We start from the raw sequence: 16,735 nt of genomic DNA, 5'->3' as shown, positions 1-16,735 counted from the left end.
AATGAAAACGTCCTCAAATTGATTGTAGTGATGGATGCACAACTCTGTGACTATTGTAGTGTGGAAACTCTATGTCAACAAAGCTGTAAAAAAGTATTATCACACATATTTATTATCTCACAGTTTCTGTGGGTCAGGAATTCAGGTGTGGCACAGTTGGGTACCTTTGGTCAAGGGTCTTTCACAAGGCTAAGGAAAAGGCAACAAAATCAAAAATAAACAAGTGGGACTGTATCAAACTAAAAAGCTTCTGCACAGCAGAAGAAACCACCAACAAAATGAAAAGGGAACCTAACAAATGGGAGAATATATTTGCGAATCATGTATCTGTTGAGGGGTTAATATCCAAAATATACAAAGCACTCATACTCAATAGCAAAACTACAATCTGATTAATGGACAGAGACTCTGAACTAATTTTATTCCAAAGAAGATTTTTAGATGGCCAATGAGTACATGAAAAGGTACTCAACGTCACTAATCATCAGGGAAATGCAAATCAAAGCCATAATGGGATATCACCTCACACCTGTTAAAATGGCTATTATCGAAATGACAAGAAAAAAGTGTTATCAAGGACGTGGAGTAAAAGGAACCCTTGTGCACTGTTGGTGGGAATGCAGCCACTGTAGAAAACAGTATGGAAGATCCTCAAAAAATTTAACCACCATATAATCCAGCAATTTCACTTGAGGGTATTCATCTGAAGGAAATAAAAATACCAACTCAAAAAGATAAAAGATATATACACCCTCCTGATCCCTGCAACATTATTTATAGGAACCAAGATATGGAAGCAACCTAAGTATTTCATAATGAATGAACAAATAAAGAAAATGTGATATATAATAGAACATTATTCAGCTATAAAAATAGAAGGGACCCTGCCATCCATGACATGGGTGGACTTTGAAGGTGTTACGCTAAGTGGAATAAATCAGACAGAGAAAAACAAATACTATATGATCTCACTTACATGTGAAATCTAAAAAAGAAAAAACTGGATTCATAGATACAGAGAACGGATTGCTGGTTGCCAGAGGCAGGTGAAATGGGTGAAGATGATCAAAAGGTACAAACTTTCAGGTATAAAAGAAATCAGTCCTGGGGATGTGACATACAGCGTGGTGACTTTAGTTAATAATACTGTATTTTATGTTTGAAAGTTACTGAAAGAGTAGATCTTAAAAGTACTACTGAGAACACTTTTCTGACAAAAAAAAATTTTGTAACTATAAACGGTGATGGATGTTAATATACGTGTCGTGTTGGTTATTTCACGATATATACATAAAAGGAATCATTATACTGTTCACCTAAAATATGATATTATATATTGATCATATCTCAATTAAAAAATATATGGCATCCCATCACTTCTGCCATATTCTATTCATTAGAAATAAGTCAATAAATGCAGCCCACACTCAAGGGGAGAGGATTACAGAAGAGCTGAACAGTATAAATACTGGGAAACCACATCTTGACACACTATAGTAAAATGCTGAAAACCCAAGGCCAAATAAAAAGGGGACATAATACCTTATGTGAGCCAGAAGATAATGGGATATTTTCAAAGTGTTTAAAATAAATAACTGCAAAACCTAGAATTCTAAGTTAAAAGCACATATTTATTCTTAAATAAACAAAACTGAGAGAATATGTCACCAGCAGAGTCGACACTAAAGGAAATACCCTACAGGAATTCTTCAGGCAGGGGGAAACTAGATTCCTGAGATGTGGAAGAAATGAAAAACACAAATTCCACAAGGCTGGAGTAAGGAGAAGCTTCCGAGGCTTCCGAGGGGTGTGGCTGTGTGGCTGGAGAGATGTACAAAGACCTGGGATCAGGGTAAGAATGGGCTTTAGGTTTTTTCCAGCAGCAAATCAGAAAGCAAAATGACAACAGCAATGTCATAGCAAGTTTGGGGCTTGCCCTAAAGGTATACATATCTTCTATTAAGACAGAATGATAGTGTAGGAGATGGCTGTTTACTCACCTACAGGATGATGTGGGAAAATCCAGAAATAAGGTGTATTCAAATAGAGTATTACTACGAGAACGCCCAAAAGTTAAAAGGAAACAAACGGTCTCATTGTGAAAGGATATGTGAATGTGAATAAAGATACTAAAAAAAAAAAAAAAAAAAGACATAGCAATGCTCTTAAAATTCTGAGGGAAAATGATCTCCAACTTAGAATTTTATGCCCAAAGTCAGGTAAAATAAAGACATTTCAAACATGTTAAGATCTCAAAAGCAATGAGCCTTCCTCAGGAAAATTCTAGAAGGTACGCTCTACACCAAAACAAGAGACTAAACCAAGAAAGAAGTAGTCACGAACCTGAGCTACAGGTACACCGTGAGAGAGAAAGGGAGTTCTCACTGCAATGAAGAGGAACCCCAAGTCAGCGGTTATCCAACCAGCCTGGAGAGCCACCGGTCCAAACTGATGGGTCTAACACAGACTTCAGAGATTTCTAAGATGATACTGACTGTTGCAGGGATGGGTCATTACATGAACAATCGAGAACTTAACAGTGACATGTGAAACTTAACCTTATTTGGCAAACTGCTCTTTTGTGGTTCCCAGTGTTTCACAAGAACATGAAGGACACAGGGGAAGAGAGGTGGCGGAGCTCCAAGTCTGCAGCAACCGCAGGGGCGTGAGGGAGGACGGAGGACCAGGATCGCAAACACCACGGGATGATGCCTGACACAGGGCTCCTTGCCATCGTGGAGAACAGGTGCTCGAAGCTGATCTAGTCTGATTTAGACAATCCGGGAAATAAAATTTTGGAGAAGGAAGAGGAGGAGGATGAAACTGACAAAATACCCAGCTTTGGAATGTACAGTTGAGGAGAATTTGAAGTTGAATTAATGGTAAACACACATACAATTCTAAGCTTAGAAAATAAAAATAAAAAGGCAATTTTTGCATCTAAGCTAAACAATGTGCAGAAAACAAAAACAATCAGTATATACTACACGGCTCACTTATATATATAGTTTTTGCGTAGTCAAAATATTACTAAAATTTTTACAAAAGTAAAACATTAATAAAAAAATTCAATAAATGGAAAGACATGCTATATTTGTGAATAGAAAGACTCAGTGAACGTTCTTCCCAGTTAATGCCAATCAAAATGCCAACTGACTCTTTTTATTATTTTCACTAAATTACTCAACAGATCACATGAAAAAGTGGGTAGCATTCTGAAAACAAAATTCTTTGACAAATATTAAAACTTAATAAAATTACAATTAAAATAGTATCAAACAGAATCGACTGGTGGATCAAAATGAAATATTCAGAAATAAATCTAAATATTTCAGAATATGATAAAGATAGTGATTTAAATCTAAAGAAAAATATTGTCAATAAATTGTCTAATAGTACCAAACCAATCATGATGATCCCTACATCACACGAAGATAAATTCCAGAAGGCTTAAAACACTGGAAAATGTAAAACAAAATAAGGAGACCTTTCTAAGCAGAAAAGTGAAGGCATAAATCATAAAGAAGGAAGGAAATAGTGAATTTGAAGACACCTATTTTTATTTAGTATTCTTGAACACTTACTACATGCTAGGAATAAACGAGAGATGCGTGTAACATGTGAGAGAAACAGACACGGCCCCCGCAATCAAGAAGAGAGAGAATAAAGCATTACGAAGTCACCCAAAAAAGTCTGAGCCCTCTTCAACCTCTCTGTCACACTCCACCATCCAGTCTGGAAACCGACTAAGCACTACTTTCAAGATCTACCCCAAAGGCGATCACTTCTCAGCACCTCCACCGCTGCCACCTTCATTCCCCCCCTGGAGTACGACGGCCTCCTGGTTGGCCCCCTTATCCCACGCCCACGCTGGTCTATTCTCCTCGCAGCACCTGGAGAGATCCTCCCACACTCACGTCACACCATGTGCTCCATCCTTCACTCTGCTCTGGCCACCCCAGCGTCACTGCCTCCCCCCGAACGAGCCGGGCATACTTCAGTCTGAAGGCCTTTACCCTGGCTGTCCCTCTGCCAAGAATTCCCTTCGCCCATATATTCACCTGGCTAATTCTTTCACCTCTTCTACGTGCTGGCCCAAATGAGCTTGACCACTCTACTTAAAGTCACAGCTCTCTGCTCTCACCCTGCCCCACCCCTGGTATCCTTCACCTCCTCCCACCATGTTCTTTCCTCCATAGCTCTCAATACTTACAGCACACAACACGATTTACTTATCATGCTTATTATTGTCTATCTTACCTGACTACAATGTAAACTCCATGAGAAAAGGGATCGTCCCCTGTTTTGTTAACTGGTGTGTCCCATGACTCTGATATACAACGAGAGCTCGGTAAATACACACTGAAGGAATGAGTGAATTTATCAGATAAACAGATTTATAAGGCCCTAATAACACCCAATAGTTGTACACAGCTGGTGGGAAAATAAACTGAATAAATAAACTTCTAGAGGATAATCTGTTGATATATTTAAATATCTTATTATATTAAATATTTATTTAGAGTCCTTAAAAGGTTTAGCCCTTTCATTCAGTAATTCTACTTCTAAGTACAGAGCCTCAAAAATAAATCAGAGGTGCACTTCATGTAGTCATTACAAATGATATACATCTATACTTACTACAGTAAATATTTGCGACAGTAACACATTTAAAAAAAAAACCTCAGAGACTGTGTATATTGAATCAAGTCTTCTTAACCAGAGATTTAAATAAAATTCCTCCTCAGCAAAGCATAGCAGGTCTCTACACAGATGCCTGTCTTGGCGGGGCTTACACAGAACGGAGCACATCTGCTCAGCATTCTTTATCTGTTTTACAATTTAAAACCCAAACAGAACAACGGCTAATCTGTACTTAGTACCAGCTTTCACTGCACTTTGCAGAAAATTGTTAGCTGTTTAAGGCAGATCCCATCATTCACTCACATGACGTCCAGCACGGAATCATTTCGAATGACCTTATGGGAGACATCGGCTAGCAGAAAGAGACCCCCGTCTGTCCTCCGGATGCTAGCCGCATAGCCTGGCCAGATCTGCAATCTGAAGAGATAAGTGGGCTTTACATTAGGGTTCTAAAAGAACTACAGAACCTTTCATGCCCCATCTGAAACAATTCCTTGAGCAGACACTGCTCCTCCCTACTAGCAATGAGAAAAGCTCCAGACAACAAATTAAGTCAACACTAATGTGAACTTACTAAAATACTAAACCACGGAATAAATTTAACTGGTAAATGTACTACCATAAAATAACTGCTGAGATTTTTGTCCTAAATACGGTGATTGCAATGAAAAATTTCTTTCCCAAATATTCTAAAGTGAGGAAGAGGAAAACGCCACTGACCTGTGTTGCTGCAGCACCATAGCACTTGTTGGGTCGTAGAAGTTTCTCCCCACGAGCTTCATATCTAAAAGTTTCATTACCCTGAAATACAGAGCAAGAATGGCTTTTCTAGTAGAAGAAACAAAAAAAAAAAAAAATCAATTCCACTGCTCTTAGCTACATGTCCTTTGGAAGAAGCCTGAAAGGTCAGAAACATCAGTGCTCTTTGCACAATATAGCTTCATCCTGAGAACACGCTTGCCAAAAGGAAAAAAAAAATGTTCCACAGCATTTATCTTGGAGTATATGCAACTGACTGCAGCTTTTCTACTTACTAGGTACCAAAACTCGGATTGATTTCCCAGGCTCAATTTATATGACTTTCACCATTAATTAAAAAAAACATGAGAGTTAATTTCTAAATTTGTGAATATCAGTCTGACATAGGAAGTTATGTTTATTCTTGGTAGTTCGACTTACTAGGTAGAAATTAGGTCCTGTGTTTTATTAAAAAAAAAAAAAAGGTGGTTTGGGAATAACATTACGAAAATGAGTCTTTAAAAAAGTTTAAAAATCATAAGCACTCTGTATCCAAAAATTCAAGGGAGTAGGGAAAAATTCTCCCAGCCAAAATTTTTACAAACTACCTCTTCAAATAGCCCCATTACTAATATCAATAAGTATATCCTATAAACATCTGTTTTTAAAGTTCCTGAATGAATCCAAAGGAACCCATCCCCCATCCAACTAGTTTACACCTACTTTCACATACCCAAATCTGGTCAATCACTTGGGATAACTTTTGAGTAAGTTAGCCTCAATATCATCCATTTATTTATTAAATGTTCCCAAACTCTTCTATATACATTCTGTAGTGTAGTACCATCCAAGCGTCTTGAAGAGCACTGTTACAAACACAAGACTGAGGTTAAAGAAAATAAGATGTCAACTGTTTTCTCACCGACGGAAAACAACATTGTAGAAGGGAATGCACAAGTCAGAACAGGGCTCCAGGATCTTGGTCAACTGAATCTTAACGCTGATCTCGGCACCATCAGTTTTCCTTTGACTTTTTAACTCAAGAACCTAACAAATAAACATACGCAAGTAAAAAGAAATACAAAACAACCAAACTCTAATCTAATCCAACTGTGTCCTAGAAAACACTAAAACATCTTAAACATGTTTTCTACTTCCCCATCAATTTGCTGCCCACACTGGACAAAATCACAGCATGACAATCAGATTCAAGACAGGATTTGGTCGAAGAAACCCAATGAGAACTGGCAATAGATCCCTTTAAATTTGAAATCTGAAACCTTTGTCATCAGGTCAAAGGCTTCCAATCCCATCTCTTATGCGAGAAGGGACTTCGTGAAGAACTCAAATGTAAGTTTCTCAGTCTGTCACTTCTTTATTACGGAGAAGTCTGCCTTCCCTCTAAGAATAGGAAAGTACAACTCAAATGATTTCCCACCATTCAAAACTCTTAGGTTTCATCTGAAAGTACATTTCCTATTTGGTCTCACTTGTTGAAGCTTAATAGGCAGATAGAGAATGGATCCATCGAAAGCAGTGACGTTTCCAGTGACACCTTGATGGTCCTTCAGCATGCCAAACCTCATACTTTTGCACTCCACATTGGGGCTAGAAAATAATAAAGAGGATTTTATTTCAGTTTTACTCAAAGAGCAGTCTTTTTTATAGCCGTGCAATAGGTTTGCTTCTCTAACAGTCTCTTGTAACTACTGCTCCATCTAGTGGTCATATTAAAAATTCAAATACTGTATCTGACTGAAAAAGAACTTTGACCCACAGATATTCGCTCACAAAACATTTTTTAAAAACCATAATTCCAACCCCCAAAGACAACTGCCTTAGCATGTCAGTATGCATTCTTCCAGAGTTTAGACCACAGGATCGGAAAATTTTTCCTGTAAAGTGCCAGGCAGTAAATATTTTAGGCTTTATGGGCCATATGATCTGTACTGCAACTACTCAGCTCTGCTGACATAGCACAAAAGCATCACAGACCAAATATGCAAACCAATAAGCACGGCTATGTTCCAGTAAAACTTTATTATGAGATTTTACTTCATCCTTTTTTCGCTCATGGCTATTTCAACTTTTTATTGATTCACTACCACAAATATTACAGCTTTGAAAAGCTCTAGTAGGTACTTTGTAACACAATTGCCCCAGTACATTAGAGGTCCCCAACCCCCGGCCATGTGATCAATCCTAAATTCACTGATATAACACTGAAGTTATTTTCTCTGATTTTCTCACACTTAAGTTTAACCCTAGACTGTCACTTGAGAATCGTCAAATACTGGTATGAGATTCATGCAGGGAGGATCTAGGTATTGTGGGATGTGTACCTTGTACCACTGGGGAAGAGGGACACCTTTTAAGAGGAGGAACACAAAATTACAAATACAAAGTAAGTTAAAAGGTCATGGAAGGGGTCTATGTAAATACAAGGCCCTGAACTTAAGCTGTTAACTTCACAGTAAATCCACCTCTAATCTCACAATAGTTGCATAAAACTGCACCTATTAAGTTATAATCTGAATTGGCAATATAGCCTAATACAAAAAGAAAACAGTAACCTTTAACTCATTGCAAGGATCTGAGTACATGCATTATTGTGGGGGGGTGGGGAGAGAGGTTCGTCAGGAATTACACAGAAAATATTGTTATTCCAGGGGAATGATTTCATTACTGCTAAGAAGTGGCTACAGAGAAAAAAGCTGTGAATACCTAAAAGTCACATGATATTGGTAAACTGCTTCATTATGACACTGTATTTTGATAAGATTCAATCCCAAACATTGAGGTATTCCTTTTGATCCTTGCTTCACAAGACGCTCTCTGGAAAATAAAAAAAAACAAAAGCACCTACACATACCAAAACCAAAAACCCAAATAACCCACACCACAAAATCAAAAAGGAAAAGAAAAAGTAGTAATTCACCCTTTGCTTACAGATACACAAAGCAAGAACTGAGATACACAAACATAAGCTTTAAAGGCTAGTAGACAAATGAATAGCAATCTCTATTAAGAAGCAAGGTCACCCTATTTGTTCTAGTAATATCACTAAACTAGGCCAACTAAGAACACAAGAATTAATTCTATAGAGAAATATATAACTCCTGCAGTATTTTTCCTAAATAATTCCCTAATCTTCAACATGACAAAGAATGGCTATGTCTGAATTGGGAATAAAATGTAAAGTCATGAGTCCACTCTCTGGTACACTCTATACTAACGTCATTTTCACTTCATTAGGAATGTCCCACCTCTTTGCCATTCTCCCTACAAGCAAAAAACGAAACGAACAACCCTGCAGTACCACCCGCCCACAGAGGACTTCGGCTACAAGAGAAATAGCGTTTACAATACTATGAGAAGGCCCCCTCTCACATCACCCCCAAGCAGAGAAGGCCAGCTTCTGGCTTACTTTTCCTTGTGTTCTCCAGTCCCCAGCGGAAGACGATCCAGAGAGTGCAGTGATGACAAGGGCGGAGGTGGCGGTGACGGCTGCTGGGCAGGACCCCTAGAAGCCGTGCTGACAGCACCGGGAGCCTTGTACACGCCTCTGCCTATACCGCCAGCTGCTCTTCCCAATGGTAATATAGTCGTATCTGAATTTCCTCTTCCAAGCATTCTGAAACGTTGAAAAGAGCAAATCAGGAATTTCTTAATCATGCTTCTATGTCTGCCCCATGCAAATGATTCTCCAAGTCTACACTCTCCTTTTGGAGAGGTCAGCAGGAGGGACCCAAGCCTCGAGATTCTCTACAACAGGGGTCCCTAACCCCAGGGCGCAGACTGGAACCAGTCAGTGGCCTATTTAGAACCAGGCTGCACAGCAGGAGGTGAGTAGCAAGCGAGCAAAGTTTCATCTGTGTTTCCAGCCGCTCCCCAGCGCTAGCATCACCGCCTCAGCTCCGCCTCAGATCATCAGACACTAGATTCTCATAGGAGCACCTGTCCCTGGTGCCAAAAAGGTTGGGGACCACTGCTCTACAAGTCCGATATATCAACATGACTCACCAATTCCTACTAATACTGACTCTCAGAGCCAACCAACTTCCCTGCCAGAATTGAGGTGGAGTTTGACTCACTTAAAGGACCACTACAATCAGGTTAACTTAAGAGGGCAAATGAAGTTGTGAACTGCCCAGTGGAGAATTACGTTTTTACCCTTTTGCAATGACTGACTGGATCAATAGCTGCTGACTATTCTTAGAAAGTATCCATTGTTTTATATAAAACCATACATTATTTGTTTGTGACATAATACAGCCTTTTTAGAGTTTCTTTTTGGACTTATAAGAGATATTTCATCTGAATCTGACAGTTCCCTGAGAAGGCAACTTTACCCACCTATTCCAACCAATGGAGGCCTCTGCCATCTTGCTATCCCCAGCTGCCAACAATGACGGATCCGGAAAAGTGGGACGGGGTTCTTCTTTGTCCTTGTGCAACATATTGGTAGACAAACCTCGACCTAAAATGCCTCTACCTAAATAAATAATCAAACCCCAGCTTTAACTGTGAGTTGAACATGTTATAAAGCAGTTATTTTTCTGAAGATAAACTATGAATTTAAGAACAAAGCAATCATACACACCATCATGTTTTAAGTTAGTTTTCCACATACCTAAAGAAGGCATTTCCCATTTCGGAGGGGTCCGCGACACTGTTTCAAGGCCCAGGCCTCGGAACATGGAGACCAAACCCATAGGTTCCTACGCAAAGTCAAAAAATGAAGTCATTCCAAAATGTAACGTACATTTAAATCTACCATTTATGTATGTATTTATATTTGTATAAACTAGAGGACTAAAGCATTTACCCAAGTCCATCCAGCACTCATTATGAGGCACTTTATCTAGATTCTCAACTCTAGGATTTGAAATATGTGCCCAGAAGATGCAACTACTTGGCAAAGGAAAAACAAGAACAATGAAAAAAAAAAAACCCAAAACAAAAAAATAGTAACAACCAATCCTTGTTTTCACTCAGGACTTCACGCTTCTAAGCATTTTGAAACCCATTATTTTCTCTGACAAGCTGTATGCCACTACTATGCATCCAGACATGGTCTTACCCTTTGTGCTGGCCCACTCTGTGCGCTGGGTTCCTCTGGCTTTCCAAATACATGGCCTCTGCCCACAGGCCTTGCCCTGCCCAAAGCTGAGTCCAAAGGTTTAGGAGTATGTATCCAAGACCCTGGCATCCGCACATACTGAGATGGGTGCCCAGGAGAAGGGCCCCTGAAGGGTGGTCGGACATGATCCATTGAAAGGTTGCAGTAGAAACAGTTGACGATCCTGTTCTGGTTAATTACCTGCCAGTATTTTATAAAGATGGAAGAGTCCTAATTGTTTTCCTTTTCCTTCAAGACAGACTCACAAAGCATTAAACAAACAAACAAACAAATGAAAAAACTAACTTTAGGTCAGACCAGAGATACAACCAGCCTTCTATACCATGTTCACTTCGAAAGCTTCTATGTAGCCCAGAATATTCTAGATGTTCCCTATTAGCAATCCCTTAGCTGCCAACCCATCCGTGAATTTTCTTGTATTTTCTTCTTAAACAGACTCTCGGAGAACCCAGTCCTTATGTTAACCACCTGTCGTAGAAGGAAGTATTTTTTATATATGAGCATAAGAAAGCTTACAGTTAACACAACCATATTATAAAATTATTCTGTCAAAAAATATTTATGGGTTTTGTTTTTGGCCTCTTTCCTTTACCAGAGTTCTCATTTTTTCCAGTCCATTATCACATTATACTATTTTATTTCCTCCTTGATCTCCTTAGTGGCTTCTCTACATCTTTACCCAACTCCTATATAAAACTTCAAACTTCACCGGAACAGACCCTTTTTGATTTGAGCCTACAATACCTGCTGGATCTCAGATGACATGTTACATATTTTTCTCCTTGCCAGGGTAATCAGGGATGAGGCTCTTCCTGCTCCCCAAATCTCAGGTCCACTAGGCCTCCCCAAAATCATTTAATAACCTATAGATTTCAGGACTCCTTTAATGGGCCCCCTCCATTGTCCTGACCCACCCTGGATCTCTGAAAAATCATTTACAGCTGAAAAGTTAAACAAGCCTCTTCTTAACTTTCGCAAACCTGTCTTAAGTATTAGCTACAGAGCAATCAGGCCATGTACACAAAGACTGACTGACACATAATTCCTAAGTCAATACTTTAGGTGGAGGTAGTTCAGAATCTGACAAAAATTTTAATTAAACTTTTTAACACTAAAATGGCAAGATATGCCTCCCTTCGTCAAACACTACAACACTACAACAGTTCTAATTGCTTAAACTCCATTCCCGTTAGCCTGACCTCTTCGCTCACACCTTCCCACCACCACCTGAAGAATCCAGAACAATCTGCTGCTTAACTGGTACACACGGCGAGATGCCATAACACCTACCAGTTACAGGATTTCTGGAATCCTCTTTGTCCACCTCTTCCCTCACCTCCATTATCTATAGATTTGGGCACCTCCTCCAAGAGGCCCTCTCTCCTTAGAAAGTTAGCTGACCATAGATCCAACAGGGAAAGGTCCCAGGACAGGCAAGGCCTACCTTTCCTACCTCCAGGAGCAAGCTCGAGCTGGGGCAATAGGACAGAGGCCTAACAGGAAGTGAGCCTCCCTAAGGCAAATCCTCCCCTCCTTCCATCCCAGAAAATGTACCATTCCCCAAACCTGGATGCCCGGCCCACTCTTTCGGTACAAATAACACTCACGTCCAATCAAACCCCACGTGGGTTCCTTCTCTCCTCCAGCTACCACCTTTTCAAGGTCCTGCCTTCTCCTACACACCCAGCCTCAAATAACGACTTCCCGCCGCAGCCGGGGCCCAGAGCCCCTTGCGCCTGGCGGGGGGAGGGGAAGGTCCGCAGGGGGCCTGGAGGGACCCCGCTCACCACCACGAGCTTGCGTGAAAGCCCACCAGCCTTCAGGAGGGCGGCCTCGGCCTCTCCGGCCTTCCGCACCTCCGTCCAGTCCACTCACCAGGGCCCGAGCCCTCAGCTGGCTTTGCGAGCCTCCAGAGAACCCTGCGTTCAACGCACCCGCCACGCCCAAAGGCCCACATGCTCAGACGCCAATTTCCAGTCCTCTCGCGGGACCTCAGCGCCTGAGCCCATTGGCTCAACGACGTGCCGCTCACGATATCCAGCCATGTCATTGGCTCCCCTACAGAAAGAACCTCTCCCTTTCTAGCAGCCTTGCTCTACAGGGAGGTTCGTTCCAAAGGGGCGCTGGAAATGGGGGTCCAGATATCAGGAGTGAGTCTAAGCATTGAAGAGTCACATTTTTAAAAAATCCTGACTCTTTTATGTGGGCAACTCCTGTAAACAGATTTAGCTTCCAGGCTCATGTTGAAATTGACTTGTCTCACCTTTCCCGGTTAGACAATATAGGGGTATAGGTGGTGAATAGGAAAGAGTAAGGTTCAGTTTACGTTCAAACGACTAAGTATGTGATCTCTGCGCCTCATTTTCCTTATGCATAGGAAATAGGAATTAAAGCATCCATAGGATTGTATAGAAATGTACATACATTCATGAGACGATGTATGTGAAATACCACAAGAAGATTGCCTGCAATAAATGTTGCCTATAAATTGCCTATTTGTTGATGCCTGAATCTGTGAGCCAAGAAGAGCTTTCTTCAAACTATATAAAACGATTGATGGTTAATTCTTCAATTACAAAATATGTTCACCTAAAGAAATAAAGATTTCTCCCCCTCTCCCAACCATTTTGGCAGTAACAGGCACCACCACCACCACCACCACCACCCTACAATCCGTTTTTCTGAAGTGGTTGGGGTCAAGCTTGGAAAGATCTTGGCTGACGCCTTAGAGACATACAAATGCTTTGTGTGGAAAAAGATAAAAGAAGCCTTTTCCAAGCCTGAGATTTCTCAAATCTGTTTTAATCCATACATTCAAGAACACTCTTCTCCTTCCCAAATCAGGATGGATTGGAAATTATTGGAGCAGGAAGGTTTCCAAAACAGGATCTATTGACAGGATACCCCTTAGCTCTTTGTAAATGTTATTTGTTTAAAATTATATTATAACATTGTAAGTTCTTCAACCCCTACAACCTTTCTACCTTACAATGTTACAATGTTATGTTATCATAACATATAGGCAGAATTATTTTGTTGCCTTTCCAAACATTTAGTAGCAAATGCACTCAAAAAGATATACAACTGTTCTGTAACATTGATAAAGGCCCAACTCCCTGGCCTTATAGGTAGGTACTCATTCTTGAAGAAGAGCCCAGTTGGGAACCCCTGTAGTAGAGGCCTCACAGCATCCTCGACTTCACTTTTTCATGTTCTATAGCTTAACAATAGATTGTCCCCAGAGCTTGGAAAATCTCCTGCCATAAAAAGTTGCCCTGAAACTTATGACGAATGCCCTCATGCTTACTGATCATAATCCTGGTCTAGCATTCTTTTGAAACTACTCCCATCTTTGCTCCTGGGTTGCTAATGCCACCAGAGGACCATATTGCCAGAGGAACATCTCCCATTAAGCACAACAGACTCCCTGGAACCATTGCGTAGCCCCTGGAATAATGCCCAGATTTTCCTTCAAATACCCTAAGCCCGACTGAGAAGGGAAGGCAGTTTTTGAAGGTGTTAACCTGTTGCCTTCTCAGATCACTGGTGCTCTGACAATAAAAACTTATTCTAAATAACTAACTCCTGTGTCAGTCTATTTGCTGAGCAGCACAGGCAGAATGAGCCCTGGACTCAGTTGCCCTCCAGTACACTCTTACTAAACCTTTTATAAAAGATTCATCCCATACTCAAGAAGTATTTTAAGGGGAAGATTCAGCAGATCTTCACAATAGCAATCCTCAGATAATTTTCTAAAGCTGTTGATTTTGTAATCTAAACCAGAGCACCATTAAAAAGGGTCTACGCATTAGGTTCCCTAGATTTCTATATCCTGTCATGCAAGAATAAGTGGCCTCTGTACAGTATTTGTAGCCAGTTCATACATCACAAATACTATTTATTTCACCGAAGGAAAATCTGTGTAGTCTCAGTGGTAATTGGAGATAAAATGCTGGAAGCTCTCTCTCTAAAGTGTGAACATCTGTTTAGAATCTTCCAACAGCTAATCAATCTCTCCTGGAGTTTATAGTTCTCACCTGGGCATGTCAATTGTTAATTAACGGTCCCCAAAATACCGATTGAAAATAGCATACACATATCATGCTGTTTAAAGTATTTAAATTATAGATGATACTTTCATAACATCATGTTCTGTCTACTTGGCCCTGCCAGGCTCCAAAGCTCAGGGTGAGGATGGTCCTATCACTATATACAATTTGGATTTCCCAGGTAGTCATGTTATTAAATACTCTTGTCCTTGGTTCCCACAAGTACTTCCATTCTGACCGTGCATCCTGATTTGTTGTTGTTGTTGTTGTTAAGAAAATAAGGTCACCAGAGCCACATCAAAATTAAAAGCAGAAAATTACATTACCTGTTTGACCTAGAAACTACAGGGAGAATTTGATTGAAAGTGGACCAATGTCTGTAGTACCTCTGGGTTTCCCCCTCAACCTGACCCCAAAGCTCCCACATAAAAAGTGTCAATAAATATGAGCTCATAAGAAAAAAATTAATTGCAAAACACATTAGGCTCAATAAGAAGACAAACAACCCAAATTAAAAAAAAAAAATGAGCAAACATATAAATTGATCTTTCACCAAAGAAGATATACAAATGGCTATTAAGCATACAAAAATGTACTCAACACCATTAGTCATTAGAGAAATGTAAACAAAAACCACAGTGAGACATCACTTCACATTCATTGGAATGGCTATAATAAATAAGACAGGGAATTACTGTGATGGTTAATTTATGTTTCAACTTGACTGGGCCACTGGTTGCCTAGATATTTGAACAAACATTATTCTGAGCGTTTCTGAGAAGGTGTTTTGGATAGGATTAACATTTGAATTGAGAGACCGAGTGAAGAAGATTGTCATCCATGATGTGGGTGGATGTCATCCAATCAGTTGAAGGCCTGAATAGAACAAAAAGGCTGACCGTCTCTGGAATAAGAGAAAATTTCTCCTACCTGACTGCCTTGGAACTACTTTTTCCTGCTGTCAGAGTCAAGCTAATACATTGGCTCTTCCTGGGTCTTGAGGTTGCCAGCCTTAGGACTGAGACAGCATCATCAGCTCTCCTGGTTCTCAGATCTTCTTACTGGGACCAGAACTACACCATCAGCTCTCCTGGGGCTCCAGTTTGCCAACTCACTCTGCAGATCTTGGAATTAGTCAGTCTGCATAACCACATAAACCAGTTCCTTAGATATCCTAAGGTTTCTGTTTCTCTGGAGAACTCTTCCCAATACAGATTGTTACCATGAAGTGGGGTATTGATGTAATAAATACATAAAAAATGTGAAAGTGGCTTTGGAACCGGGTATGGGTATAGACTGGATGCATGCTAGGAATGCATGTTAGAAAAAGCCTAGATTGCCCTGAAGGGACTTGGTAGAAATATGAATACTAACAGTGCTTCCAGTGAGGATTCAAACTGAAGTGATGAATATGTTATTGGAAACTGGAGGAAAAACAATCTTTGTTGCAAATGGTAAAGGACCTGGCTGAATTGTGTTATGGAGTTACCTGAAAGGTAGAACTTAAAAGCAATGAATTTGGCTATCAAGCTGAGGAGATTGCTAAGCAAAGCGTTGATGGCCTGACCTGGCTTCTCCTTGCTGTTTACTTAGAGTAGAATGCAAGAGGAGAGAAAGGAATTGAAGGAAAGATTAAGCAAAAAAAGAAGCAGAACGTGGAGATTTGGGAAGTTCTCAGCCTATTCATATTGCAAAAATAAGAAAGCTTGTTCCAGAGAGAACATCAAGTGTATGGCTAGACAATCACCCCATCAGGAGATTGTCCATGATTAACCAAGGAGTGAATCAGCCACCTCAGAAGAAGCTAGGAGTAGAGATGGGATTATACCAGCAGAGACACTACCAAAGGGAACAGGGGCTTGATTTTTTTTTTTTTTTAAGACTTGCTAGTGGAAGGATTTTGGACTTCTGGGGTTCTACAGAATAGGATAACAGAGCTATTCAAATGCCTTATCCTTTAAGAAAGGGGAAAATAACCCCAAAGGTGATTTAGAGATTCTCAGGGCTGCCACTCCCACCACGGGCCCAGGAGGCAGCTGTTTAGGTTCTTAGCTGGAGTGGAATATTGCCTCAGGATGACTCATATCTCAAGTTTCACCCGTACCTAATTTTGATGATCACTAAATGAAACTTTGGACATGGAATTAACACTGGAATGTGT

General features: G+C 40.3%; 1 protein-coding gene across 5 annotated transcripts in view; it reads right to left on the bottom strand.

The window, feature by feature from the left end:
* Positions 1–12,453, bottom strand: part of PIWIL2 (piwi like RNA-mediated gene silencing 2) — a 56,227-nt gene extending 43,774 nt beyond the window's left edge. The window contains exons 1-10 of one of the 5 annotated variants that reach the window (XM_016141593.2): positions 12,401–12,453; positions 10,466–10,705; positions 10,016–10,103; positions 9,739–9,877; positions 8,810–9,016; positions 8,107–8,217; positions 6,873–6,990; positions 6,305–6,429; positions 5,365–5,445; positions 4,948–5,061 (exon numbers count right to left, since the gene is read on the bottom strand). In XM_016141593.2, the coding sequence (XP_015997079.2) occupies positions 4,948–5,061; positions 5,365–5,445; positions 6,305–6,429; positions 6,873–6,990; positions 8,107–8,217; positions 8,810–9,016; positions 9,739–9,877; positions 10,016–10,103; positions 10,466–10,657 (1,175 nt within the window). In that variant the 5' untranslated portion in view covers positions 10,658–10,705; positions 12,401–12,453. The other 4 variants (XM_016141595.2, XM_016141597.2, XM_016141596.2 and 1 more) reach the window with 4 other exon arrangements.
* Between the last annotated feature and the right edge of the window lie 4,282 nt (positions 12,454–16,735).

Source organism: Rousettus aegyptiacus, unplaced genomic scaffold, assembly GCF_014176215.1.
Source record: "Rousettus aegyptiacus isolate mRouAeg1 unplaced genomic scaffold, mRouAeg1.p scaffold_m13_p_16, whole genome shotgun sequence".
NCBI classification, from domain to species: Eukaryota; Metazoa; Chordata; class Mammalia; order Chiroptera; family Pteropodidae; genus Rousettus; species Rousettus aegyptiacus.
The sequence above is the reverse complement of the archived record's forward strand: the minus strand, read 5'-3'. Positions and strand labels throughout refer to the sequence as shown.